The sequence below is a fragment of the Anopheles ziemanni genome, chromosome 2, assembly GCF_943734765.1.
Source record: "Anopheles ziemanni chromosome 2, idAnoZiCoDA_A2_x.2, whole genome shotgun sequence".
NCBI classification, from domain to species: domain Eukaryota; kingdom Metazoa; phylum Arthropoda; class Insecta; order Diptera; family Culicidae; genus Anopheles; species Anopheles ziemanni.
The window spans coordinates 26041423-26068597 of record NC_080705.1 but is presented as its reverse complement, the minus strand read 5'-3'; the positions used below and the strand labels follow the sequence as shown (position 1 = coordinate 26068597).

The 27175-nt window shown below is 49.3% G+C and overlaps 1 protein-coding gene across 1 annotated transcript; it reads right to left on the bottom strand.

Moving 5' to 3' along the window:
* Window positions 1-256: 256 nt before the first annotated feature.
* Window positions 257-27138, bottom strand: LOC131293289 (mucin-5AC). The gene is made up of 7 exons (XM_058321370.1): window positions 26046-27138; window positions 25409-25662; window positions 20608-20760; window positions 1682-2830; window positions 1096-1250; window positions 749-1026; window positions 257-672 (listed from the first exon to the last, which is right to left on the bottom strand). The coding sequence occupies exons 1-7, from the start codon at window positions 27136-27138 to the stop codon at window positions 257-259; spliced, it is 3498 nt and encodes a 1165-aa protein (XP_058177353.1).
* Between the last annotated feature and the right edge of the window lie 37 nt (window positions 27139-27175).

Here is a 27175-nt window from a genome sequence, read left to right as displayed (position 1 = left end):
GATCGTCGAATGCAGATCGTGTAATGTTACGTGTGGAATGTGGATGTGGTAAATGTTTGTGGTGTTTGTTTCCGTGTCGAACATCGAACATCCTGCCAGCACTCGATCGACCTTTCCGATGGGTCGGTATTTGTTTGGCAGGACGGCACCGACGTAGACCAACATCGAGTCTGTTCGTGTACTCTATCACTGGGAGTTATTAGTTGGTGCCTGCTGTCTTTTAACTGCGTTCCTGCCCCGGAAGGCTGGAGGTTCTTTAGAGTGGCGGCAGGTACTTGTTGTTGTAGACCGGACCCTGGGTGGACTGGAGCTGCACTCGCGTCACCTGTGGGCTGTTGGCGGCCGTCTGGTAGTTCGGTACCGGTGTGATGAACTGGTTCGGGTTCTTCAGCGCCTGCTTGATCCACTGCACGTCGATGTTCGAGAACGAGACGATCTGGTCCGGTCGGTTGCAACCGTTGTCGGCCGAGTAGACACCCTTCAGGTAGTAGGTGCCGCTCGTGTCCGCACAGGCCAGCGCGCTGCCCATATCGACCTGGCAGGCATCACCCGCGGGTCGGCCGCAAATGTGCGACTCCGCGGCGAAACCGTTCGCCTGCAGCTGCCGTTGGCTGTCCGCTTCCGACAGCAACGAGATCGGCATCTGCTGCATCAGCGCGTTGGAGATGTGAACTGCAAAGACGAAAAATGCAAACCTCAATCAATCCCGCTCCTGGGCCCTCGAACCTCATCCCTCTCTATCACTTACTCTTCAGCACTTCCTTGCCCCAACCGGTGGTGACGCAGTTTTCGTACGAAGCGCTCGGAACCACGTCGTTCTCATCCAGACAGAGTGCACCGATGTGCATGTCGAAGCGTAGACGATCCTCGAGCACCAGCATGGCCACGTCGTAGTTCAGCGTGGTCGGGTTGTACGCCGGATGGTACACCACATCCTTCACGTTGACGATCTGGAATGGCTTTGGTTCGGCATCGACTCCCAGGCGCCATTCGCCTCCCTTGATCTGGATCGTGCGTGGGTTCAGTCTGGAGACAACAATTGGGACGTTTTAAAAAAACCCCTACCGAAAATAGGTTGTTTTATTATTTCCTTACCCATAGACACAGTTGGCGGCCGTCACGACGGTGTTATCGGAAATGATGGCGCCACCGCACAGCAGCGTCTTGTTTGGCTGGAACAGCACCATCGCCTGCCACGGGAACTCACCAAATCCAGTGCCGAGCGGTCCAGCTCCACGCGGTTGAGTGTTCTACGGAGAACGATAACGGTCGGGGACACCATTAACATATTTGTTTGATTTGATTTCACTTTAACGAGTGATCAACGGCCTCCCCCACAAGTGAGACATCAAGCCGACGATTAAAGCCAATCAACATCGATATTACAACACCCGGCTATAATGGGGCGTTAGAAAAGCGCCCCACGAGCGCGGATGGAGCATTAAGTTTCAATTTTACGACGCCTCCAAGCAATCGGCAACGCAATGATATACGACACAATCGTCGTATCGCATTGGATATACGACACACATTAGCATAATGTTATTGCTATTAGATCGCGAGACAAAATCAATCCCATGGTTTCTTTATGGCCGCCGTAAACCCCTATTGACTCGCAGCGTCCCTTGAGGGACTGTAGGGAGAAAGCTCTGGATCTTGGGACGCCGCGGGTTACACTTACGTAGTTCCTCGGAGCGCACTGCTGCGTGTTGGTGAAGGTACTTTCCGAGCGCTGGTTCTGGAACGGGCGGAACCGGGTGTTGCCGCTGTTGGTGAACTGCAGCCCGCTCGGGGCCGGACTGTTGACGCGCTGGCCGACGGTCGACTGGAAGGAAGCGGACGCCGTTACGCCACGATCGTACTGCGTCTTCGCCTGGGTCACACCAGTCCGCTGGCTGACGAACTGGTTCGGTGCAAAGGATTGTGTGGACGTTACCTGCGACGGTGAAGCCTGGATCGGCTCACCGGGGCGCCGTCCGTTAGCACCGTTACCGTTGGCGAGCCCGTTACCGTTACCGTTGCCGTTCGTCGGTTTGTACGAACCGTCGTCGAAGCCAAGGATCTCCGGGTTGTACTGGCCCAGCTGGCCGACCGGCCACGGATCGACGTAGTCCGGATCACGACAGCACACGCCGGTGAAGCCTCGCTCCAGGTTGCGGCAGGCCGTGACCGGCACGCGGAACAGCTTCTGTTCCTCCGTCAGCACGACGGGTGTCTTCGAGATGACGCCGGTCGACGAGCAGTACTCCTCCTCGGTACAGTTCATGGCGGCCGAGCAGCCGACGGGTGGGAGTGGGGCCGGTCCTTGTGGTTCCTGCGGGCGCGGCGGTTGGAACGGACGCTGGGGAGTCGGTCGCACCACGACCGGAGTTTCATTGGCCGGATTGGGCTGCTCGTCCTGCGGAGGTCTAATCTTGTTAGGGTCGTCATTGGACGGTTCCGGCACTTCCTCCCGGGGTGGAATGTACTCGTCGCCGCGGAATGGTGCACGCGTGGTGGTCGGTGGGGGGAAGTAGCGCGTCGTCGTCGGCGGCGGCACGTACCGGGTGGTGGTCGGTGGAGGTACGTAGCGCGTGGTGGTCGGTGGTGGCACGTAGCGCGTGGTGGTCGGTGGTGGCACGTACCGTGTGGTGGTGGGTGGTGGGCGAGGTGTGGTGGGTGGTGGTGGTGGGGGTGCGGTTTGAATGTTTGTGACAGTGTTCTGACCCTCCGGTGGGAGGTACTGATTTTCCGGTACCTTAACGACGTAGCCCTCGTTGGTCAGGGTGTTGGAGTCCGACAGGAGCGACTGCTGCCTGCAGCAGACTTCCGGTGCATAACATTCGCCAGTCTGTGAATAGAAGCAAACAAATGGGAACATCGATGAACAATCATTTTCGAAACATACAACTCTAAAGAAGGAAATTAAAAAGACGAAATCGTATCCATCGCAAAGGAAAAAGGACAATAACCAGAAACATTTTTTTAAAGTCGTTATAAGCTAGGCCAGAGATTGTCAAGCATATTATAATATCAGTAAAAATATTGCCATTAAAAATAAAAAAGACACACCCATAACATGTATGCAAATTAAATGAACAGGATAAGAGATCAAACTTACTAAGTACTAAAATTGATCAGGACACAATACGAATTGTATGTGTACTTTTTACCTCATAGTTGATTATTTTCATCTCTTTCAACGCAGCATAAAGCAAATATAATAGTATTTCCTAAAAGGTTGCTTGTTTTATCCAAATATCCACATGCGCAGAAAATTAACTTAACTCGAGTGAAGATCATTAATGAATACCAGCATTTTTACTAAAGGTTCTATAACAAGAACAAATAACACTAAATAACCAAACGAGGCAAAATAATTACAAATCAGTTTACTGCAGACAATGCCATTTTACGCAATATGTCGATGGCCAACCTTTCCGGGTGGAAATTTATTTCATTGTAGTAAGAAAATGCCGTCGTCTTCCAGCACTACACGGTTCATATCGAGCTCTTAATCAACAGAGTGATTGAAATCTTTACTTTGTGTTCACTGTTTATCAATGCATTAGGGTTTGGATAACACGACTTGCTTACGCGCGGTACCGAAGTAGGCCTTGTTAGATACGATTTCAAAACCTCACGGGACGTCAAGCTCCCTTATTCCGTACGTTGAGAATCACTGCCATGGACCGAACCGCAAACCGTACGTTTCCATCCAACAATTTCGCAACCCATCTTTGTCCAATTAATCTTCTCTGCCCATCCATCTTCACAGCCCTTCCACCAGCCGGAATTTGCCCAACACGTGATGGCTTAACGTGATGTAACGCCACGCGATATCGGAGGATTAACGACCCGCTCGGGAGGTTCTCAAGCCACCGTGTACCGTACGGTGTCATCTCCAAAAAAGGGGGGCTGAACGGTTCAAATGGCTTGGGCCGACCATCATCTTGTGCTCGCCAATGCCCCTGCTGTATGCGGCTGTATTCTAGCCGAACCCTAATCGACAACCGACGGCGCAACCGGCGAACGTGAATAATTAATATCGCTACCGGTCTTACACGTTGTGGCGCGGCCTTTGCACGGCCAAACGCAGCAAGGAACCCCATCGGTAACGCAGTGGCAAGAAATATCAGCTCAAATTAACCGACGCAGCGATCTTTAAGCCTTCCGTTCGGTCCGAAAGGTGGAACCGACGGCTTCCAGAGCCAACGCTGCTGGACCCCATTGGCGCTTGGCGCGACTGGCCCCCATGCTGTCATCTGTCAGCTGTCAAAAAGGGCATCACCTCAGAGAGGGGAGGGCCGAGAGAAATGTCAGCTGTAAATTCAAGAAGAAACACAACGAGCCCCAACGTAACGAACCTCTCCGTTCCTAGTGGAGCAAGTGTCAGCCTGTAAAACTGCCGTGGAACGTTCGTGGTGTTCGCTCTTATCGGGCGAATATGTCGTAATCTTTCTTTTTTTCCGCACCCACTCCCTTTCACTAGATCCCTCTGTTCCCGGCTGGGATGGCTTTTTGCCCTAAACTCCCCAAAACCGTCCCGTCTGTTCCGTCCTCCAAACTCCCGATCCTGACGAGAGGGACCGATCCGATCGTGGGGCAGCCTTGCGTCCCCAAAAGCGACCCACTAACAATCGCACACACCCAAAGGTGGGCTGAAGGTAAAAAAAGGCATGAAATAAAATAAACCGGACCAATCCCGGATGTAGTTGGAGGTTTCTCCGATCTCGGGCAGGTCGGGCAGCTCTCCCCGAAGCACATAATCGAATAGGACCGAAGCTGGGGGTTCGTTCGCTTGGGCTCCTTTTATTTTCCTTCCACCACCCGCCCGACACGGTTGGACTCTCGGTGGTTCGGGAGGTATTTTATGCTTGATTTCTTTTTGTTTTACCACTCTTTTTTACAGGTCTGCAGATTTGCACGTTTTTTTACATAATCCTCCAACCCTCAGCGCGTTTGCTTGCGGTGGAGAGGGTCACCAAGCGGGCAGCATAGGTTTTTCGGGGAAAACAAGAAGCTGATTGAAAAACATATTTAATGAAATCAAAAACCCAACAAAAAAAAACCCTACCCTTGCGTGACGACAGCGAGGTAAAAAATAAAAGATGTCCTCCACACACAACACACGCCGAGCGTAAAATCTTCGGCTCGATCACGATCGGCAAATAAATGGCCATCAACCGGAATAAATATGTCTGCCACCTGACCTGGCAACCAGCGCTGGTGACAACAACCGGCACCGGCGGTGATCGGTGTCATCCGTCCGGCTCAGTATAACACCCCGCTCACGCCGCTCCTCTGCCGGGTTGAATTGGGTCTCTCGGTTTGTGTAATAGGAAAATATTGACCCGCTTCGAGTGGCTGGAAGGATGTCTTCGATTTCCGCGAACCCCCGCACCGGGTAGCGAACGTGGTCAGTGGACAGTGGTCAATGTTTGCCGGGACTAAACGGCGTCGTTGTCGACAAATTTGATCACTGTTTGTCCAAACAAAAATCCGAACGCAGCACGCGTTGGCGTTGCCGGTGGATGATTGAGCTATTTCTAACAAGGGCACAAAGCACAAGGGTTTGAGTAGGCTACGGTTTCGGTGTCAAATACCGCTGAAATGTTTCGGCTGCTGTCAAATGGGGCATCCTGATCTGATCTCGTCAACCCAACACTTTGGTGAGTCAATGTCGTTTCTCTTTCTTTTTAATTCGCATTCCTAGTACTACTTTTTGAGTATTTTTTTTTTGTGTTTACCACTCTGTTTCAGACCCACAGGGCTACATCCTGGTTGGGTTTTACGAACCAGAACCGCGGGCAGGGCCGTTCGGAGATCCGTATTGTAACGAAAGCCTGCTGATCCTCTGATCGTATGCAAATCGTATGCTAATCGGAATCATTTATTTGATTGCCTAGAAAGCAGCCAGTATCGAGGACGCGGGATGTGGACCGGAGGGGTGAAATTGGTAAACGAGCAAAATGACCGCGGCAACATCTGGCTGATTTCTAAGGCCCACCGAAGCCCACGTCAAAGGGTTCCCTTGTCCTCCGCAAAACCGAACGTCCGGGTTCCGTCCCCATGGGATGGGGGGAGGGGTTTGCAGCATGAAACATGAGATGCCGATGCTTGGCTAGAATTTATGACGACTTCGCCACCCGCCAAATACGTCGTACCGGCACCGACCACCGATCTGGCGACGAGATGTGATGCTCAAATTAAGCCACACGGCGGCGTTTGCCATTGACACAGTTGCGGTCCGGGACGGGACCGTAAACAAATGTCAACCGGACAGAACGGAACATGGTGGTCCGCTTGGCCGCCCTTCGGAAGGACTGTATCGTGAGGTGCAGAAGAAAATGGAAGCCGAGCGCACATCGGTTCGAGAGCTTGCGCTGCCATTTTTAACCAACTTTACGATCGTGAACTCGCCGGTGAACCGATGTGACACGCAAGTCGCCGTGAAAGATCCCATAGATACACGCCGTCCCACACTCGATGATTGACTGGCGTGACTGGGGGGAGAATGTTTTCCTTGCCCCGCTGTCCGTGTTTATTACGGGTAGTGTTGTGTGTCTGCAAACATTCATCTTCTCTTCAGCTTCTTGTGCGTCCTCCCAGGAGAGATTGATCGGCGACGGTTCAACGGCAACGGGCAGACACGAACATCCAAACCCGACGTTTGAGGACATTCATCGGCGCCCATTATCAACACGATCATTGCAAGGAAATGGTGCCACCGGGCTGAGTGCGACAACACATTACAAACACAAAATTGGGGCTTCTTGAATTGAAGCGGCGCGAAGGATAAACAGCTTAAAACAGAGTTCACTTCATCCCGGTCAAGAACGCATTGTCAAACCCGGTGCTGGTGAAATATGTTTCATCTGACCTCCAACTAGTGGTTGATCTTTGAACTTCTCGCAAACGGACTGAGGGGAAGGGATGGTGGCGAGACAAACTCCAGCTACCGACTGATGTTCCTCCCCGCCGGACCACGTGGCGTAGACCACAGGCTAAAGGTCTAAACTTTACCACCGAAGCATCTCAAAACCTCCAAGGACCATTAAATGACAAACCAAATGGAGATTAAAGCAAGAGTGGGCAACATGGGTAAAAACACGACTTTCTTAGCACGCGATGGCGTCCCACAGCCGGGCGAGAGACATTAAACAAACATTCATCAACAACACCGATGAAACGCTCCAACCGGAGATGCCACCCCACGGGCTGGCGTTTTACGGCCCACCGATAAAGGGTTCGTTTCGAGGAAGGAAGCAACAGTTAGAAACCGGCCGGGGGAATCAAGTTTGTTGGCCAGGGTTGGTGTTTTTTTTTATGTACCGCAACCGAAACCGCACCGGCTGCGCGCTTCTTCAGTTGAGCCGGGTAGTTTGGAAAGCTCAAAAGGCTGCCCATAAATCTGACTACCGACAAACTTGACAAGGGGTGCTTGTCTGCGGTGACCTTGTCTAGGGAGCAGGTGGGAAGCCACATTGCCACTTTAAACGGTGTAAATCATGGAATGCATCCAAACAACCTATTAGGCAGACGCCCGTCAAGGTTCTCCCGGTAACTTATCAACGTTAGCGGATGTTAGAAGAGGTTATTGGGTTCTTTTGAGCAAAGTTGACGGTATCAGTGGCCATTTCACAATACCAATATTTGTTCCATTGGGTGACGAAATGGTTTTATTTATTACAGTAAAACGTACACTTCCATTTGAATAACCATTTCGTGCAATTATCGATCGTAAAATAAAATTCTAAACACCTAAACCACTGTCACCCGTCACTTTGCTCCAAATATCGTGGACGGTTTTATGGCGGGGTGTTTCCTTCTTCGTCCAGACCAGTTCCCAGCCGGGCGCCACAAAAGTGCCCAATTAACCTCCCACGAAGCGGTCGGCGCCGGGGGCCCGCTTTCCTTAAAACGAATTGATCTGCTCGTTGCATAACCAGCTCCTTTAGTGTTTCGTTTCCCTTACTCTTCACAGCATCGAGCCCCTTGGCCCGATGGGATTCAGTTTCAGCGTCTGCCATTTTTCTGGCAGAAAATATCAAAACGGAACGAACCGGAGCTATAAACCGTGCCGTGACATTCCTTAACCTGCCTCATACACACACACACACTCACACACTTGGTGTCTAATGGTTGCGAAACGACGAGATGAAAGCAGTCACTCTGAGGGGAGCTCATAAAACGGGCGGCGTGCAGAAAAACAAAAAAAAAGAACTCGAAAAAAACAGTCAACATTGGTTGACCTCGGCAATTAGCTTTGTGCGCAAAAGTGTGCAAGAAATCAGCAGCCGCGGGAAAGCCTTGGGGAAGTCAATTTAATTATCACCAAACACTGCTTTCGGTGGTGGTGGTGGAGAGTCATAGGACATCTCTATTTCATGGGCTGTCAGCTTTTTTCGGGAAGGTTTTACCATTTTTTTTATTATGCTTTTCTTTGACGCTGTTAAGAGGTTCTTATACCTGAACGGAAAGGTCGACGATCGCCGAAGGAGTTAGCGCGCGCGCACGTGGTCGCACGATTCCCGAAATCGATGGAGGCGCATGATGATTCAACACCAGAAGCACCTCCACCTGGCTTTGAAAGAGGTTGTTTTTTTTAAATGAAGTTTGTATCGATAAATACTGCTCGAGTTTTAAAACGCTTCAATGGAGGTTCTGTTAAAGAGTAAATATCCCTTGAAGCTTAAGTTCTCGTTAAAACTTAAAGCCAGATAAAAACCTGTCCCCTCGCCACATTTCTTGACGCGAAGCCACGAGACACGAGGAACTATATTGCATAAGTTGTCTCCTTTTGCGTGCCTCGCCACAATATGTGTCGGCTCTGAAGGAATGTCTTTCTGATAACTTATCACAACCCCCGAACGAAACGGAGCAAACAAAACCAAAACGAACGGCACCGTAACGGGACGTCAACGTGCATAAAACTGGGTACGAGGAAATATCCTCAGTCCGATTTTACATACCGTGTTTTTTTTTTGGCTCCCTTGCCTGAACAATTGCGAGGGTAGACAAGCAATTCCCCGGGCGTCGTAAGAAAAACCGAAAAACCGAAAACATTGCAAAAAAAAAATCGAAAGCCATCCAATCACCTGTCCCGAACTCCCGAACCCGGCACGCTAAACCGGTTTCTGGCATCTACATAGGTGAACCGATAGCAAATGCCGCTAGCAGAAGGAAACCCAAAACCTGGCCTTTCGGGAAGCGAGCAAAGCATGAAGGGAGCACGGAAGAAGGAAACCCGAAGAAGAAAACCCTGCCGAAAAACCGCATTCTTCGTGCCCGGTCATGTGTCACCCGCGGGAGGACCAATTTGTGAATTGGATAAGAGACCCGGTTGACGACGGGTCTCCCCCTCACGCTCGTCCCCTTTTTCGACTTCGAGCGGAATGGTTCCGCTTCCCAAACAGGCAGCATCCCGGCTCGGTCCCAAAAAGCGAACCAGACACGTAATTTGTGGTTCTCTCGGTGGGGCAAAGTGTACCACAAAAAAAAATGGAGGTAAAATAACCTCACAACGACATGCCTGTGCCATTGTTTCCTCCAACACACGCTGGACGAAGGATTTTTATCCCCGAGGCGCACCGGGGTTTGAAAGCGTTCCAAATGAAGGAAAACCGGGCTCGAAAAAAGGACCAAAACAATTACACACACCACACACTGCACCGCGCGTGAGCATTGACATAACGAGCGGTAATTTATGTGCATTTCCCAGCTGATCCCGAAACGCCAAATGTAAGGTTACTGTCTTTTTTTTTTTAAATGTTGTTGTCTTGAGCGGTTTTAACCCTGCGAGGCACACGATAAGGAGAGCGCGTTTTTCATGGAACCATGTTTCAGTTTCCTTTATTCCCTTTTTACCCTCATCTATGGTTACTTCGGAGCAACTCCATCCCGTTGATCGATACGTGATTTATTGCCGTTAACATGTTCAAAATTCGAACGAAACGCCAACGGAACGACAAGCAAAACCCCGGGTACGAAAGGTCAGTTTTGTAAAGGAAAGCAAAGCAACAAAACAAAACACTCTTACATCCCTAAAAATCTCAAAAGTACAGATAAACATTTCTTTACCCATAACACAATCGTCGATCGGATTTCGTTGAAAGCTTGACCAATGAGGTGGCCTTTTTCCACCCCAAAATTCCGGAATGTGTCTGACGTAATGGGGTTGGGGGGGGGGGGGGGGGGGGGGGAACGGTTGGGTAAACAAAAACAAACAAAAAAATGAAAAACCATGATCGAGTGCCCGGGACGAATGACAAATGGACGGAGCTGGGTGATAATTAAGCGGTTGGTTGATTATGGAAATTAATGTCTCCCCGACAAGGAAGTCGGAACAAAACGGCCCGAAAGAATGCGCGCGTCGGTGTAGAGGTGTTGACCGCTTCTACGCGGGCGAGTATGAGTAATGAAGTCGTCCGGTAAGGGGAAAGATTTTTCCCGCCCCGTAACCTGTCGGCGCAAATAGACCACTCTGCGCGGGTCGGTTCGGTTCGGTTTGCTGTGACAATATTTGCCGATCCTCCTAACGTCGTTCTTCGGTCGTTAGGATGAGTCTTTTCTTTGTCATTTGTTATGGTGTTGAGGGTTTCACTTTGCATACGAACTTCACCGAAGCAAAGGCATAAACATCTATTCTATAATAAACTTCCAATTTTAAACCCAATAACTAAAACAAGATGAACTCTGCATCGACCGAAAGAAAGAGATGAAAAAATCCTGAATCCTGAAAAAAATCGCTAGCGCCTCCAACCGCTTCCTAATTGGCCGAAAATTCCTCCATTAAGAACTGATTTCCCGCATCCGCATTACGTGCCGTTTTGGTGCAACGGCGGCGCGATACAATCGAGCCACAACAAGGGCCAACAGTGAGTCATTACCGAATGAAGTAATAAAATCATTGACGGAAGCACCCAATTTACGTGGGATTTACCGCGTTACTTTAGGCCGATCAAGATGCGCCCCCTCCCGTTTAGAGGTGTTTCGTTTGGGTTTTGTTTTTTGCTTCATTTTATTCCGTCACCTCTTCCGTCGGGGGAAGGAAGGATGGTGTGCTTAACCTTGTTAGACACGACCGTGCACGCGTTTGGCTCTCGCACGTAGGCGGAATAGCTAATGAGGTGTCTTGCGCGGAACGAGGCGCCGTACGAACGCTTCGACGGCCTTTCGACCGAGGCTTATTCGAAGCCTAAGAAGAAGAAGGCTTGCAAGAAACGCGGAGGTTCGGAGTACGTTTAGTTCCTCAGCCTGGAGATCACCTACGATCACCTACCTCACCAGTGGTTCACATTTTCATCTTCTCGCAAACTCAGACCACGCACACATAAAGATTCGTCGGGCGTGTGACATTAAACGTGCCACGACGTACGATATTAGTTTACCCTTAATATGAGCGGTAATGGTTTTCTGCTGTCGAGCGGGGAAGATTTGTCTCCGGACAATCGTTTCGCACATGGGGTTTTCTCTTCCCTTCCCGCGGCCCAAAATGTCAGCTGGTTCTAAACGCTGGCCGGTAAAAATGAAAACAAGGGGGAATGCCATTCGAATTTCCAGACGATGCGTTCAAAACCGGTTCCTTGAGCCAAGCTTGACCATCAACCGCCCCGAAGGATGTCGTATGCAATCCCACCGAAACAATTAAAATTGAGTGAACATACGTCAAAAAAAAACCATCATGGATGAGAGCAATAAATGTAAATGAAGTAAATAATTACTTTTTCCCATCATTACATCCTGCCGAATTCTTCTCTCCAATCAAGCTCCTGGCTTGGTCTTACTTTCGCTTTTTTATTTTTTTTTCCAATGAAGTTCTAGGTGACGAGATTAATTAATCTTTTGAACTTTTGCACACTCAAGACCTAGCGCCCGTCGATCGTGCATCGCGTTCGTCACTCGAGCGCCCGTTGAAGTCTTTTGTTGGCTCGCTGCTAGCTGACGTTGTCTGATCGGTAAACGAACGGTCGCTGCGCGCTCATCGCGGAAGCATTCGAACGGGTAGAAGAAGTGTGAATTTGGTAGACAAACTATCATCCTCCCCATCTTCCCCTCTCCATCCCTCCGCACAATCGAATGCCAATCATCACACACGGAAACGCGCGCCGAGCGCTTGGTAAACTTCTTTTGTGTGTAGCTCCATGTGTACACACTTCTCTTCTCAAGACTAGAAGGGACAAATAGTTTCCCCGTTTTTTGCATGACAAAGGGCCTTTATCGAAGCACACAAAGTTGTTGGCAGTGAGTAACGATGATGGTCGAAAAAAAAAGGCACAAGAAGCATCACCCAAGCCAGTATTATCTGATTAGGAATAAATTTCCCATCCGGACTAGCGAAAAGCTTTTGACAAACAAGGGCTTCTTGGTCTCACCTTCAGAACCAGAACACTAGCCCCTCGAAGGGAAGCTTCCTTTTTGATTATGCGAAGTTTAAACCAAACAGCGGGCGACTAAATCAATACCCGCGCGAAAAAAACACGTGGTGCCGGTTGATGAGATTGGGAAGCGATAAAAACGAAGCGAAAAACAAAAATCTCTGCTCATTTAAATAGTCATTTGTGACGCTTGATTGGCGTCCCAAGAACAGGCTCACATTGTGCGCGCCCTTGTGTGGACGCGATTTTTAGGGCCGTTAAAAGTCGATTCATAGGTTTGCTTCGATGGAACGATAATATTTTGTGGCTGCCCGGACGGTGGGAAATTCACCAAAAGGTCCTTCAAGCCGGAACCCTCATTTTGGAAAGATCCTTCACCGTGAGCTTATGTTTCGTTGTTTATCGATATCTGCTAATTCGAAGTATTTTTAAATGTCATGGAACTAAATTCTTCTTTGTGGGAACATTGCGTTTCTTTTTACGGATTAAAATTCCGTGGATTTTCCCACCTAAACAAAAAGAGGAAGCAATCAAAACCAACACTCCATCGTCGCGGCAATCGTCATCCCAACGATAGAAGGCCAAGAATCCGTTAGCATCAGGTTGTCGTCATAAACCGCGCGCGCGCGCACTCTCTCACACAAACACACACACACACACATAATTAATTCGACATGCGCATTGTGTTGCAGTACATCGTGTGTACTTAATTAACTGATTAGAATCTGCATCCATCCCCACTCCCATCGGGTGGCGTCCGGCAGATCCGTGAGATCGCCAATCAATTACGGATTCGCGTGTGGAAAAAAAAACAACCACACAACATGCCAGCTCCATTATTGGCACCCAGCCCGGTCTCGTTCGATTCGCTTCCCATCGACTGTCTCGAATTTTCCACGTACGCGATGCGCTCGTAAAGATGAACGCTGAACAACAATCTATTTTCACGCGTATCGATCGCGGATCGCAACAAAGTATTCCCAGCTCCGGGTGCCGGCGCATTTGCAGCAGCGGTCGAAGGTGTCAAACGTGGTCAAAACCGTCGGACCGCCGGACCGACCGTCGGCATCCGACGTTGATGGAGCAAACACGCCTAATTGCACTCCGATCGCGCGAGGAATCATCGTCGAAGCGGCAATTAGCTGGAGCGTGAGAGCCACTGAACAGAAATTTAGTCAGGCGGAACAGAAATACCTCTTCCGAACGGGGAAACTTTGTCTTTGGAACATTGTTTCCTTACATTAATGGTATTGGTTCGGCTGAATAGTTAAAATATATTGTCCTTTTTTTTTGAAAATTGGTAACAGCAACAAACAAACATACTAAAAGAACAAACAAACATAATAAACAATTTTATCTCTTTCGTTTCCAACTGCAATACCAAAAACACAGTAAAGCTTTTCCTAGAACGATACAAACGTAGATTCTACAAAAGATAGACGCATCTTCACAATCGTGGGAGCTTTCGGAAAGAGATCGATGGAGCGCAATTTAACGGGAGCAATCCAGAGGAAACAATTGAAGCATGAAATTGGCCGTCTACGCGCCATCACCAACATGTTGGAAATGCATTTGCATTCGAATAAAGCCTTGCCCACTCCGATTCGATTGTGTATCATGGGAAAAATTGATTAATGACACCCTTTTTTACGATTCCATTGCGCAACCCAGTCGATCATGCGCACTTGGGAGACGATGTTTCAGCAAACACCACCCTCCCGCCGGTGGAAAATATGTTTAATAACACTCGATGCTACCCAACATAAATAAATAAATAAAAAAACGAAACCAACTTGGAGACAATAAAAATGGACGAAATTCGGTCACAGCCAAAGTGTGACACACAAACCGGCGAAACTGAACAAAAAGAGGCTCTCTAATCGATCGTATCGAAGCGAAACTCGAGCTCTCGTAATGGGCAATAATTAGCCCGCTGGACATCATTTGCATAATTCGATCGTGTCGACGGTGGGGAGGGTGAAAAATCAAACCGAAGAGGTCGCTGGTGTCGCGGCGGCGATTCCTAATCGACGATTGTCGCCTCCCGCTCCCGGATCTGGGGTGTCGGTAGTGTTTGCTTAAAGGGGTCATCAAAGCGCAAACGCAAGCGTGTTTTTTTTTTTTGCTCAAACGGGGGTCTCGTTAATGAAGCATTTAAAGTTTTATTTGCAACAAATGACCTTAAGCCAATTATGCAACAACGCTGCACACCGGACGTGATCGAGTTTCGGTTGCAATCCAATCCGCCGTCAGTCAATGCGCGCGATTGCGGCTCGATCCCCTCCGGGATAAAACCGGTGAAATCGAAACCAATTAGCTTCGCTATCTTTATGTTCGATCCCGGGAATCTAATGAGTTGGACTTTTTTCCACCATGTTTGCAAACGTTCCCCTTGTTTTTTTACTCCTTGTTTTCTCTTCCTTTTCTATCGTTTTTTGCAAAAAGAACCGAACATTTTCTGGACCTCTTATCGGGCGGCGTCATCTTTGGCGGTTGGTTGGTCACGAACCCGGATATGAGCGAACCGACCATAGGCTCCACCGCTGGTCAAGTGGATGCCAAGTGGAATGTACTCTTGTTCTTCTATTGGTTGCTTTTTTTCTGGCTTTCGAACCACGTGTGGTTCCGTTTCACTGCGCGCCACTGTTTCACACTTCTACCGGATTCTACCGTCGCCGGGTTTACGACAGGAAGATCACCATAATCGGATCACCCTCCCACCATCACCGCGGTTCTTGGTGGTGGGGAATGTGAATTGGATTGATTGTTTCATCCGAGCGGGTCCGGGTAACGGTTGGGTAAGACCACCGAGTCGACGATTGCAATCGGTTTCCTGCCTGCATGGCATTACGAAAAAGCAATTTCCACACGATGCACCAAACGCAGATCATTCGCATTCCGAAACCAGACCGAGATCTCGCGTGGGATGGCGTAAATCCGGGTTCGAGTTATTCTCAGCGTGCTCATCTCTCATCTCCGACGGTTAAAATTCGTGGAATATTTGTGAGCCGCAGTCATTACGCGAGGTTCGGTTTAATTGAGCTAATGCTAGTGCACTGGAAGTGAGGAATTTCCCAGGCATTCATTGTGCCGATGATCAGAAACATACGTTGAGTTAATTTATGTTTGTATCGTGTAAATAAATTGCACGTGAATCCTTCTTTGCAAACTAGCAAGTTCAGAAGATTCTAAAATTTCGAAGCAGGAAGCTTCACAAAACGGGAAATAAAATCTGTAAAATATTTACAAAGTGTTTCTTAAAACACAAAGTAGTAAAAAAACAGTAGTAAACAGACAAAAGCATAAAATATAGCCAGCGATAAGCAAAAGCGTTAGCAAAAGAATGGCTAGATATTGGAAGACAGACTTTCCAATTATTTTGTCAGATGTTCCATTAACCATTTGGATCAGTATGATCAAACCTCAATAAATTGAATCAATATCTACTTGAATCGGGCATACGTTTTTTCAAGAAATTTGCAAATTTGATTTATGAGAAATGCAATTTGATTATGGGATTTTAAAACAACTGAGCAATTAATGCTTTTAAAGGTTTTCGATTTCGTCGACTTTTTTGTGGAAGAATCGTGCCTCCAATAATTTTGCACAGTAATGTGTTTAACCTACATAAAAAGTCCCCGAAACCGCAACTCTGATGATCGAATAAATTGTTGTCCCCGATTTTTCTCTGCATCTCAGATCGAAGATAGTTGCAGGGAAAAGAGAGATTGAATCATTCCTGTGCGGTGTTACGTAACACACTCTCGGCCGGACTTATTAGGCCACAACGCGCCGGCTGCAACATCTTCAGACTGGCCACTCGTTTTGCAAAGTCGGTTCCGATCCCACGCAGTTGTCGCCTGTCATCTGGCGCACCGACAGCGGGTTAGAAGGTGCAACTCATCCTCCACCAAGGGTTGGGAGTTTTCGCGATTTAAATATCGAACGATTTGAAAAAAAAAAAACAGAAACCCCATTGATTGACCGAATGACGCAGTTCGCCGGGAGATCGGTCTCCTGCCGAGTGTCACTCAACGTTGCATCTTCTCCACATTGCTGCATTGTGCAATCGACCGCGCGGTGTTGAGCTGCAAAATGCACCCAGCTCGACCCGCGAGTTCATTCGCCCATTTTTCCACCCGTCGGACGGTGTTGACCTCTCGGAGGGAGACTCGGGGACAGGGACCCGGGTGCGTACCTGAACCCGAGGGCAAAACGGACAGCAGATTGCCAACATACCGAACAAGAGAAAAAAAAGATCATCCAACAAACATGTATGTTTTTAATGAAATGCCACGCCAGAGATCAGCGTTTAGGTCAGTGGTGAGGTTGATTGCCAGCTTGGGGGTTTTTTTTTTCTAAGATGCAATCGACCCCCGACTCGCCACAGCACAAGAAGCAGAAGACGGTGAAGAAAGCCGTCCCCTTTCTTCGATTTTGTCACCGAAGAAACCTGCCCCCTTCGCTCCCCGGGGGGGACTTTTTTTTTCCTTCTCTTGTTGTTGTATTCAAATCAATGTGCAAATCACACCACGATCCACACCCTTTCGTTGGAGGTCGTCCACATCAAAGATGCGTTCGCGTGCGGTGAACTATGTGTGGTTGCGTAATGCAACATGTTCGGTTTTGAGGTCCGATGGTGAGGAATAATTAGGACACGAGACCCAGGGGCCCATTTCGCCGTCGGGTGACTTGCAGGTGACTGCAGGAGCGAAGCGTACGTCCTTCGTGCAAAAATGGAAAGTCCAAGAAACCCAAACAAATCTAACCTTTCCGAGCCATTACCGATGACGGGTTTATACAGTTCCATCTTGGTAATGTTTTCCCCCAGCTCGTGAAAGTTTTGCAAACCCGCCGCCGTTAAAGATCTTGAACTTGAACCTTCGACCGTCGGCTCATTTGTTCCAAAAATAGAACATCTTAAGCGGATGACCCCGTTTCCGTTTTTCTTTCTCGCCACTTCCTCGACGGGTGAGAAACTGGCAACCTCCAGAAATCAAATTAATCTTTCAACCACGCTGCGTTTCGGTTTTGTTTTTCCCCGTTTCGGCCGTCCAAATAACGCCTAATAATTGTCATTAAGCACCATCATCATCGGGTGGAAAAATTGGACCCCGCGCGGCATTACTTAACCTCCTCGCCGTGCATTCCACTCGCTCGTGTTTGCATTCGATTGGGTTTTTGCTTAATTTTCATCAATTACAACTTAATGAAGTGGAATAATGCAACCGGGTGCGTTTTCGCACATCGAAAAAGAAGGTTCAAAAGAAACTGTACCTTCTCGGCCTAAAAGAAAGACGGGGACACGGGGAAAAAAAGTACCGATGCACAAGAAGAAATCACGATAAAATAAAACACGCCCAAAATCGCACAACCAAAAACAAGATCGATCCGCGGGATACGAATTGACGATTTAATTTTGCTCGATTCGGTTCGATCGTTGTTGCGGTTTGCTGTTTTCTTTTCTGCTTTCCCCATACCCTTTCGATCGCATTTCTTCGGCATTCGGTTTCGGTGGTCGAATTTATCATTTTGCGGTCGCATACGTATTCATTACGTTCGACTTATATATGTTTGTATGCTTTTTCTTTCTCTTTCCACCCTCCGAGCCAAGAGGAAGCCAAAAAGGATGCCCGTTACGCAAGGGGCGGTTTTAAAAAAAAAGTGTGTTACGCCTCGAACTCGCAAAAACAGTAGAAACTTTTTGTAATTTGCTTCCAAAAACGAAATGAAAAATCTATTAAATTGGTAGAGCGTTTGTCATCGGCATCAAAATGCCTTCCTAATTGCCACCGGCTTCGATCGGACGATCCTTGGACCGATCACCGCCAAAATGCCATAATGGGACCGCGGGCACGGTTTTAGGTCCGGTAATCACCTATTAATCGTCCATAATCACCTCTAAATCCCCCCTGCCCCGAAGGACACCGCACCGGAGATCACCTTCGGCCCGTCTAGTCTGGGCAGCAAAATTAATCAGCATCGAACATCTTCGATTGTGATTCCCCCAAAACACGAAAGAAATCAATAAACCACACACGAATTTCGCCACCACATTTGTCACCTTTAACCTCGGGCGAGATGGACGGGAGGGGGGAGGGGGACAAATGGCAAGATTTGGTGGAATGTAGCCAACATCATGGATGACCGGCCACTCCTCCCCCCCTCCGTCTCGGAAATCGATACCGTCCGCGAGATTCGCCCTCGAGGGGAGAATAGCATAAAATTTTCAAACACGAAAAACACTCAACACCATAATGACCCCCCCTCCCCCCACTCTAATGGGAGTCGCGTCATGTTTGTGTGTCCGCTTTTGGCCGACCTAACCTTACCCGAAGGAAAAGAAGGAGGAGAGGGGAGAGCGCAAACGGGCCGTAATTTCAAAGATAACCTCCAAACAATCTTTTGGCAAACAACATTTTGCCGAGCTGGCAAATAAAAACCCGGTGTTGATTCGGAGGGGTTTTTTTTGATGATCACAACAAAAAAACTAGGAGTTTCACCAAGCGTGTGACATTGACCATTGGGAGTTTGATAGGGGTTTGTGTGTTTAGGTAGCGTACGTTGCACGGGTCGCTGGTTAATGTAAACTTTGATCCGGGCCTCAGCGGTTCCTTGGCATTTGCAAAGTCAATTGGAAATCGGCTAGGAGCTGCAAACTTCCTACAATTAACACACCAACGAAGCGTTACGAATGTGCAGAGCCATTGGCAAAGGGCTCACCCACCGAGGTAGCTATGGGAGTAGGAAGCTGCGAAAAGCCAACCATTTCGCCCACGAATATACGATCGGCTGCACCCCACGGGGTGGAATCGGGGTAGAGGAAAACACGGGTATCCACAAACCACCCCATGATCCACGACGACACACTAGCTCAGGCCACACACACCGAAAGTCAAGGTTAAGACAACATTACCGCCTTCCATCGTCGATAGATTCGCGTTAGTTTTCGTGTGCCGTTTCACTTTCCTCGCTCCTCGAACCAACTCCATGGGCCGCCCCGGGGGTAGGGGGGAGTTGGAGTGTTGTTTACCAAAGGTAACTGGGTGGGTTTCTTGTGTGCGCGGGGGAAAAGGAACATCTGCCTCGATTACGCCATCGCGCCAGGAACACTTTGACGTCATCTGACGTCGAACTCCGTTATGCGAGACGAGGTTTTGCGTGTCGGCGATGACGCGATGCCGACGACTACCGGTTTCCCCAATGGTTCTCGGGGGAAGGTGACCGGTGCCGTGCCGGGAGCGGCGAGGGTGAGTGACCAGGTTCAGTGCGTCCTTTACGTAATCCCCCAAGGAGAGCCAAGGAGCTGCATCCTTTCCGTTGTCGGGGTTAAATTGACGTTACGCCAGCGCGATCCTTGCACCAAACATCTCCTTCCCTCTCTCTCTCTAGCGTCACTGTGTCCCGTTTATTAATTCACTATCAACATGTCGATATCGACCGGACTGACAGGAGCCGGGTACCCATGCCTCGGGGGGAGCTTTCGAGGTCGGGTCGCAATGGTCGATCGGGACGCGAGGAAGCCTGGTTTGGACGAACGGCATTACGCAACCGCCAGCCACCGACCGATCATCTCACCGAGGGTAAGCAGGAAGCGAAGGAACCGGAGTAGCAGACGAGCGAAATGAAAACAAAAAAAAAATGCAACCCTCCCCGAAACCCGCAATCGGCGAACCGCAGGAGTTTAACTCCATTTCACGCAGGATACGGCGCGAATCGAACCAAAATGAAAGCAAACATCCATAAAACATTTCACACCACCCCATGAAGAGGGGATGGGGGGAGCAGGAGAAAGTGGGTGGAAGTGACCCTAGAGGGAAGGACACGGCCGGGGTGTGCGCAATGCGCTCAGTCGGAGTCGGAGTTCAGAAATCCGCTCCAACTCCAAAATCGCAACAAAAAACGCCGAAAAGCTGACGCTATAGGAAAGCAAACCCGACGAATGCTTTCACGCTTGCAGTTTCGTGGCATCTCGAGGGGGGTAGGGAAGGCGGGAGGGTGAGGAAAAGTCAGCAGCACATTCGGCAAGGCCGTCTGCGTCTGGTCAGGTCCCACAAAAAAAAACAGTGCATATCCACCACGATTAAGTAAGACAGGAAGACTGCGTTCGAACTCCTCGCGTTCCGTCTCTTCAGCAATTTCGGGGAACCTGCTCCGTTTTGGGATGGATACGATATCTCCAGTGCACCCCCCGGAGTGGAGCTGGTGTGAGCGGCAGCTCGGGAAGGAAGAGAAGGCCTGGACTTACCAGTTGCTGCGACGAGATGGCATTCTGCGCGTCGAAGTTCAGCAGACCGTTGTTGCATAAGCTGGCCGAGACGCAGACGTGGTTGTTGTCCGGGCAGCGCGTGGCCGGCGTCGGTCGGATCCGGCAGCACTGTTCGGTGGCCGAGTTGCAGTTCTGCAAATGGGACGAAACCGGGAAGGAAAAGAGTTGAGGTTAGGGTCGTATGGAGGATCATGTGGCACGTTGCCTGCAGATATCGCGAAATTCCTTTCCATTCGGTGAGTGTGTATGTATGTCCGTTCGTCGGTCCGTTTGTGTGCAACTCTATCATACATTCTCAGTAAATATAAGCAAACATGTGAGACATCGTTTCATCGGTTGTTTGAATTCGCGTCACCTCTCCGCAGCACCGCTTCCCGTTACGAAAAGAATGTAAATGGTGTTTGACTAATGATGCGTCCCTTCCCTCTGTTCCCTCTGCATCCCCCTCACGACACGGCAACATACGCAGCATGCCAATGAATATTTATGCATGTGAGAATGCCTCTCAGACAGGCGCGCAAACACATCCCTCCCAACCCTCCATCGGAACAGGTGTGCACGCACGCACCGCGTTCTGATCGTGACGCACCTTACTGTTCGATTGGATCTGCCTCGCCCGAGAATTGAGTGAGTGAAAATCACGGCCGCAGGGGGATTAATTATACTCATCGATCTTGAAGCGCTTCGTGACGGTTCCGCGTTGCGGGCGAGTGGGAGATCGGAATTAGGGTTGTTTTTGACACCCACAAGTCATCCGCTGGTTCACAGCTGAGATCATGTTTAAGACGTTATAAGTTCTTGCTTTCGATTTACGTCAACATTAAGGATTCAAAATAAAGTAATAATGTTTAATGTACCTTCGACCCCGAAGGACACTTACACATGTATTAAAACTGAATAAAACTGTTGTAAAGTATTCGGTGTAATAACATTTAATGAACTATGAAAAGGTTAACTCCAGGGCAAGAAGCTCGACTAACGTATTCATGAATTTTCGATCTTGTGTTAACTCGCAGTTATTTATTTTTTTTAACGTCTCATTACATTCACCTAATAATTTCTCATCATTATATGCCACAGTGAATTGTAATATTGCAAAAAAAATACTTCGAAAGTTTCAATTATTGGTAACAAACAAAAAAATAAACAAGTTCATTAATAGGATAATAAAAGAACACGTTTTTAGTTTTTGTTTAACAACAGGTCGAATTGTATAACTTAAAGATCGGGTTGTTAAACCAACTAAATACAATACAAAATAATTATATTAAATTGAATTTGATCATTTTACTGTTCTCAACATATTTCAAATTCGTCTAGTGACTACAATCGTAACTATAATTTTTTTCTATTTCATTTTAAAAAAAATGCAAGAAAGGAAAACCCTGCGGAAAGATAAAGTCAGTCAGTGCTTATGAGCATTGGTGAAACGGCTTGTTTTTAAATATTTTAGCAGTAGATCATGCATTGGCGTAGTCATAAATTTTAAAATTTAAATCAAGCTTAATTTTAAATAAAAAGAGGCTTTCTAATTCCCATGAGAAACGAAAAATAAAACACAAATTTTACTCCGAAAGTTATGTTGCTTTTGTAATTTGGTAGGTTGCATGCATTCCGCAAAGCCTTTCCTCTGAAGGTTGCGCAACCGCAGCTGAGTTTCCTTTGCGTGATTGAAATATTCGCAGATCTCAATGCTACAGTTGCAAACCTTTCCTAAACACGCGCTTCGTGCCACAAAATGCCTACCCTTCCACTGTCTGATAAATCGCGTAAAACTAGCATAATATACCCATTATCTCGTTAAAATGTTAAACTACTTCCTTCCGCTCGGGGTGGTTCGTTCGCGCATGCTCGGTGAATTTTACAGTTTTACACGCCGACGGCGGCCTGCATGCCCGCATGCCAAAGCATCATTAAGACGAACCTCAGCGCGAACCGAAATATTCAACACCACGCATCGAAATCCCACCGCCGGGCGCAAAGGCATAAATTTCTCCCACGATGGCGTTGTATGCACGTTCGTGACCAAAGGCAAGCGGACGGTAGAGGGAATGTGGTTGGCTGCCGGGTGCATCAAAATGTTGCAAGCGTGCATACGAAAAGTGCATGCAGCTGCGATACAATCGGTCGTTTTTAACGAATACACCATCTGATAAGCCACCTTTGGCCCGGCGACATTGCGCTAACATGCAGTACACACATACACACACATACAGACAGGCGCACGGTAGTGGTTCTGGTGTTGACACGCGCAAGGACGAGATGGCCCTATCCTAACGCCGATAGGCGAGTGAGTTTGCCCACGGCATGGCGTGTTAAACAAATCCGAAGAACGCTGTCGACCCTATCAAATGTCGCGCCTCGAGACGCCACTCGTTCGTGGCGGCAGGTGAATGTCCGCCGAAGTGGCGATACTGTTTAATAAGCGACCGCCGCCGCCACCATCACCACCGCCGGACGACGGATGATTTAAAAGCGATTTAAATGGCAGCCATGTTTAACCTTTCGGGGTGCGCTGGCCGGTTCTATGCGTTTCACTTCACCGCAATCTATTAGATTAAATCCCTCCAACCAGCACCCAGGACGCAGCATCACCTGGGGGGTGAGTTTATCTTGGCGAGGAAAATTTATCACCCCATGCTTCCATTTTAATTACCACCCGGTCGGAGCGCGTCTCTAACGGAGGCTGAACGAATCAATCGACTCCGGCGCTCCCGGTATGCGGCTTCTGTTTCGATAGCCATAATTCACCTACGTTCACGTATGAAAATTCATCTATGGACGGCATTGGTAGAGGAGGAGGAGGAGGGCGGGATAGAAATGGCAAGGTTGGGTTCATTTGAATGACAAATTGTGAACGAGATGAAGCGTAAGCGTATGTGCGAAGAGGCGAAGATGCAAATGGCGATCGGCAATGCAATGGCGATGATGATGACACGTTGATGTTCTTGATTGCCGGTACAACACACAAGCCGCAACCAGTGCCATCCGTTCCTGGTGTCCACCGTGCGCATACATTGACGAACATGAACATTCCCCCCGGGTGTTGCATAATGCGATCGAAAGTAATAGTCTCTTCTTGGCATTCCTCTCGCCCGCCGTTGAAAGTTAAAATAAATTACGGCAAAACAAAACACGGCTCACCCGGCCCTAGCAAGCCTTGGGAATTCGTTCCAAAACCCAACCGAAAAGTCTCGTAAATAAGGTACGAACGGAAAGGGGAAAAAGTAACTCTGCCAAGCTGGAGGATAATTTGTCCCGAAACCGTGCCCGACAAATGCGAACACATTTGTCACTTCTGCCCGAATTCACCTGTCACTTTCGATGGCCAGTTTTTCCCTCCAGAGCAGCGCCAAAATTGGGCGCGCACACTGTGGGAGCACGTGCCTCGACGCCGAAACGTTACCAATTTATGTGACACCATCAATGAGCCGTCTATATTCGTGTCGAATGACCAACGATGCCCCGTTTCCCGTTTTCTTTGCTTGTTTCTCTTGCCTTGCCATACTTTTGCCAAACACCACAGATAAATTCCACCGTGTCAGCAGGTTCGGCGCCGTCGTAATTTGAACGTGGGCCAGCTGAAAGGAAGAGCAAAGAAGGAACCAACGACTTGTCGACAACATTCCTGGTGCACGCGTGAGGCGCATCTTTTCGCCTACGCCTACGGTAAACACACGCGCGCCGGGAGTTGATAGAGGCGAATTAATTTTTTAAATCCGATCACACTGCGTGTCACTTTTCGCACATTTCGATTGAGACGTCCCGAGCTGGTGTTATCGGCTGCACGTGGGTCGATGGAGGCCGTTAAATTCGTCTTCCGTCCGCCCATCACCTTCGGTTACATCACGCGGCAAAGGTTTGGCGTTAGTCCATTTAGATGTCGCTTGGCTTTTCGAATGCTCATCGGCGAAATTTGGGTCACCGGACAAGAAGATCAATCATCGAGCGTTGGTTAATCGAACCGATGGAATCGATCGAATCGACCGATGAAGCGATGTCAATTGTTATTAATCGTTAGATCCCGTGCTCTATTGTCGACGGAGGAGTCTTACCATCCTTCGCCGACATGTAACCTACGACTTAATACACCCCAGCGTAGAAATCAATTGACCCGGGATTAAAATGTTGCGCGCAAGGGACCGACATGTCATAAACAACTCGCTCCATTTGCGTCTGTGTGTGATCGATGCGTGCTGTTTTCTGGGATGACATTTCAATAAGCGCGCCAATAGTCGACTGTTTGAGTGAGTCGAAATGGTTGCCGCGCCGACACGAGCTGCTCAATTTGTGTCACTTTGCGGTACGGGTCCGTGAGTGAGTGATGTGATGGCAAGGCGTGTGGAAGTGTGGTTGTATTGAATGTGAAAGTTTAACCGACGAAAAGATCATGCGTCCTGCCGGGAGATCCCGGCCATTGCATCACAGCGACTATGTAACGTCTTGTAACGCTAGCACACAGCGGCATTAGGTTACTTCTTTCATTATCTCAGTCTTCTGGTATTATTGTCACCGAGGGGAGTGGGATTGTCAAATGCCAAGAAGAATGAAAAAGATCTTCGATGCGCGTTGTGAATTCCAATTCAAAGGACCATGGGATTATAACATACGCATTCAATTTATCACTTATGAAGTCAAAAGGAACAGACTCGCATCGATCTGGATGACATAGTTGCATCGAACTAAAGTCCCATTTGCATCTAAGGCTTTTAGAATCACCGTCCTCAATATTCGTCCTACAAGTCCTCTGCAGTGTCCGTGAATACAGACTGAAACCTACCTGATTGTTGGTGTTGAACAGATTCAGCTGCGACTCGTCGACGAACCCATCGTTACAGAACTGATTCGGGGCGCAGATCTTGTTCGGCTCGTAGCACGGGATCGTGTCCGGCGTCGGGTAGTTGTAGCCGTCGGAGGTGACCGTCGTTTGCTTGTAGAACGGCCGCGTTATCGTACCGGTGGTGATGACCTTGTTCGTGATGCCACCTTCGGTCCGCTCCTGGGTCTTCGTAACCGACGTGCCACCGTAATTATCTGGACCGGGACGAACACAATGTCGATTAGTTGATGGGCGCACACACAGGGAGGAGTTTATCGGTGTACTAAGTTACGCTACGGTCAATCAAACTACACTCGAAGCTTAAACAAAGCATGCAAAACAAAACGCTCTACAGTAGCAAACCACCGGCTATCGAGCCGATAAGATAGAGATAGCGGAGACATCAACCAGAGATTAGACTACTCTACGGAGCATGCAACAGATCTTGGGTAAGATACGCTTAAACGTCGACAAGCTCGAGTCTCTTAAACCATCCGGAGAGCTCGTTCGTCTTCGGGATGGACCGCGGGGTTGAATCGTAATAGCTGAAAGAAAAGGATTAGCGGATAGCGAGAGAGGAAAAGCGAAAAGGCGTTACTTGGCGTGGTTGTTCCGGTGGTGGCCGTTCCGACGACCGTCGTGGTGGAAGTAGAGCCCTGCTGGCCCGGCTGGCCCGGTTGGCCCGGTTGGCCCGGATAGAGGTTAGTTTGGACAGTATTGAAACGCTGCGTATCTACGTTAGTCGTTTTAGTAATGTCGACGGTGGTCCGTGGAACGGCGTTCACGTTCGAGGTGATCGTGTCCGTCCGGACCCCGGTCGTGGTGATGGATGAGGTTGCTGGTGGTGGTGTTGCCACCGGCACTGGAGCTACCCCGGTGGTGGTTTGCGTTTTCGACTGCCGGTAGACGCTGGACGTAAGAACGCCCCCCGCACCAACACCCGGCTGCACCGTACCGGTGTTAACCTGCGTGTTGGACGTGGTGGAACTGGTCCGCGAGGAGCCAGCAATGACGCCGGGTTGGACGGCGCCCTGGCCGAAGGTGCTACTCGACGAGGTGCTCGTTCGGCGAACGCTCGTTTGAGTGCCACCGATCGCACCGGCTGTCCCGACCGCACCCACCCCTTGCTGGAATCCACCGGCCGTTTGCGTTTGCGTCTGCGTTTGTGTTCCGGTTGTCCGCGAAGCGGTCGAGGTTTGAGTCGATGTCGTAGCACCAACGGCCCCGATCGCTTGCCCGGTTTGTGAGCCGGTCGTACGTGAAGAGGACGATTGGAAGGACGTCGTGGCCCCACCTGCAGCCACTCCGGCCGCACCAACAACACCACCAGCACCACCAGCACCACCAGCCGCCGACCCGGCAGCGCCATCATCACCATCGCCACCGGCGCCCGGAGGTTCCTGGACCCCGCCGCCGATTTTAGTAGCCTTGAACGGGGTGTCCGGTGCCACCCACCAGAAGGTGGTTTGCTTCTTCTGGTCATGCGGGATGACATCGGCACCGCCCGCACCGCCACCCGGAGCCTGACGCTTAAACGGCTGCTGGACATTACTCTGCGAGATCTGCGCCGACACCGACTGGAAGCCCTGACCGGGCGAGAAGAACTCCGGCCGGTAGCCTTGGTTGAGCTGGCCCGACGCCAGCCCCGCTATGCACAGCAGCCCCACCAGGGCCCTCGTTCGATGGTTCATCTGGAAGGAAAAAGTGGGCGTAGAGGAGGGACAGAGA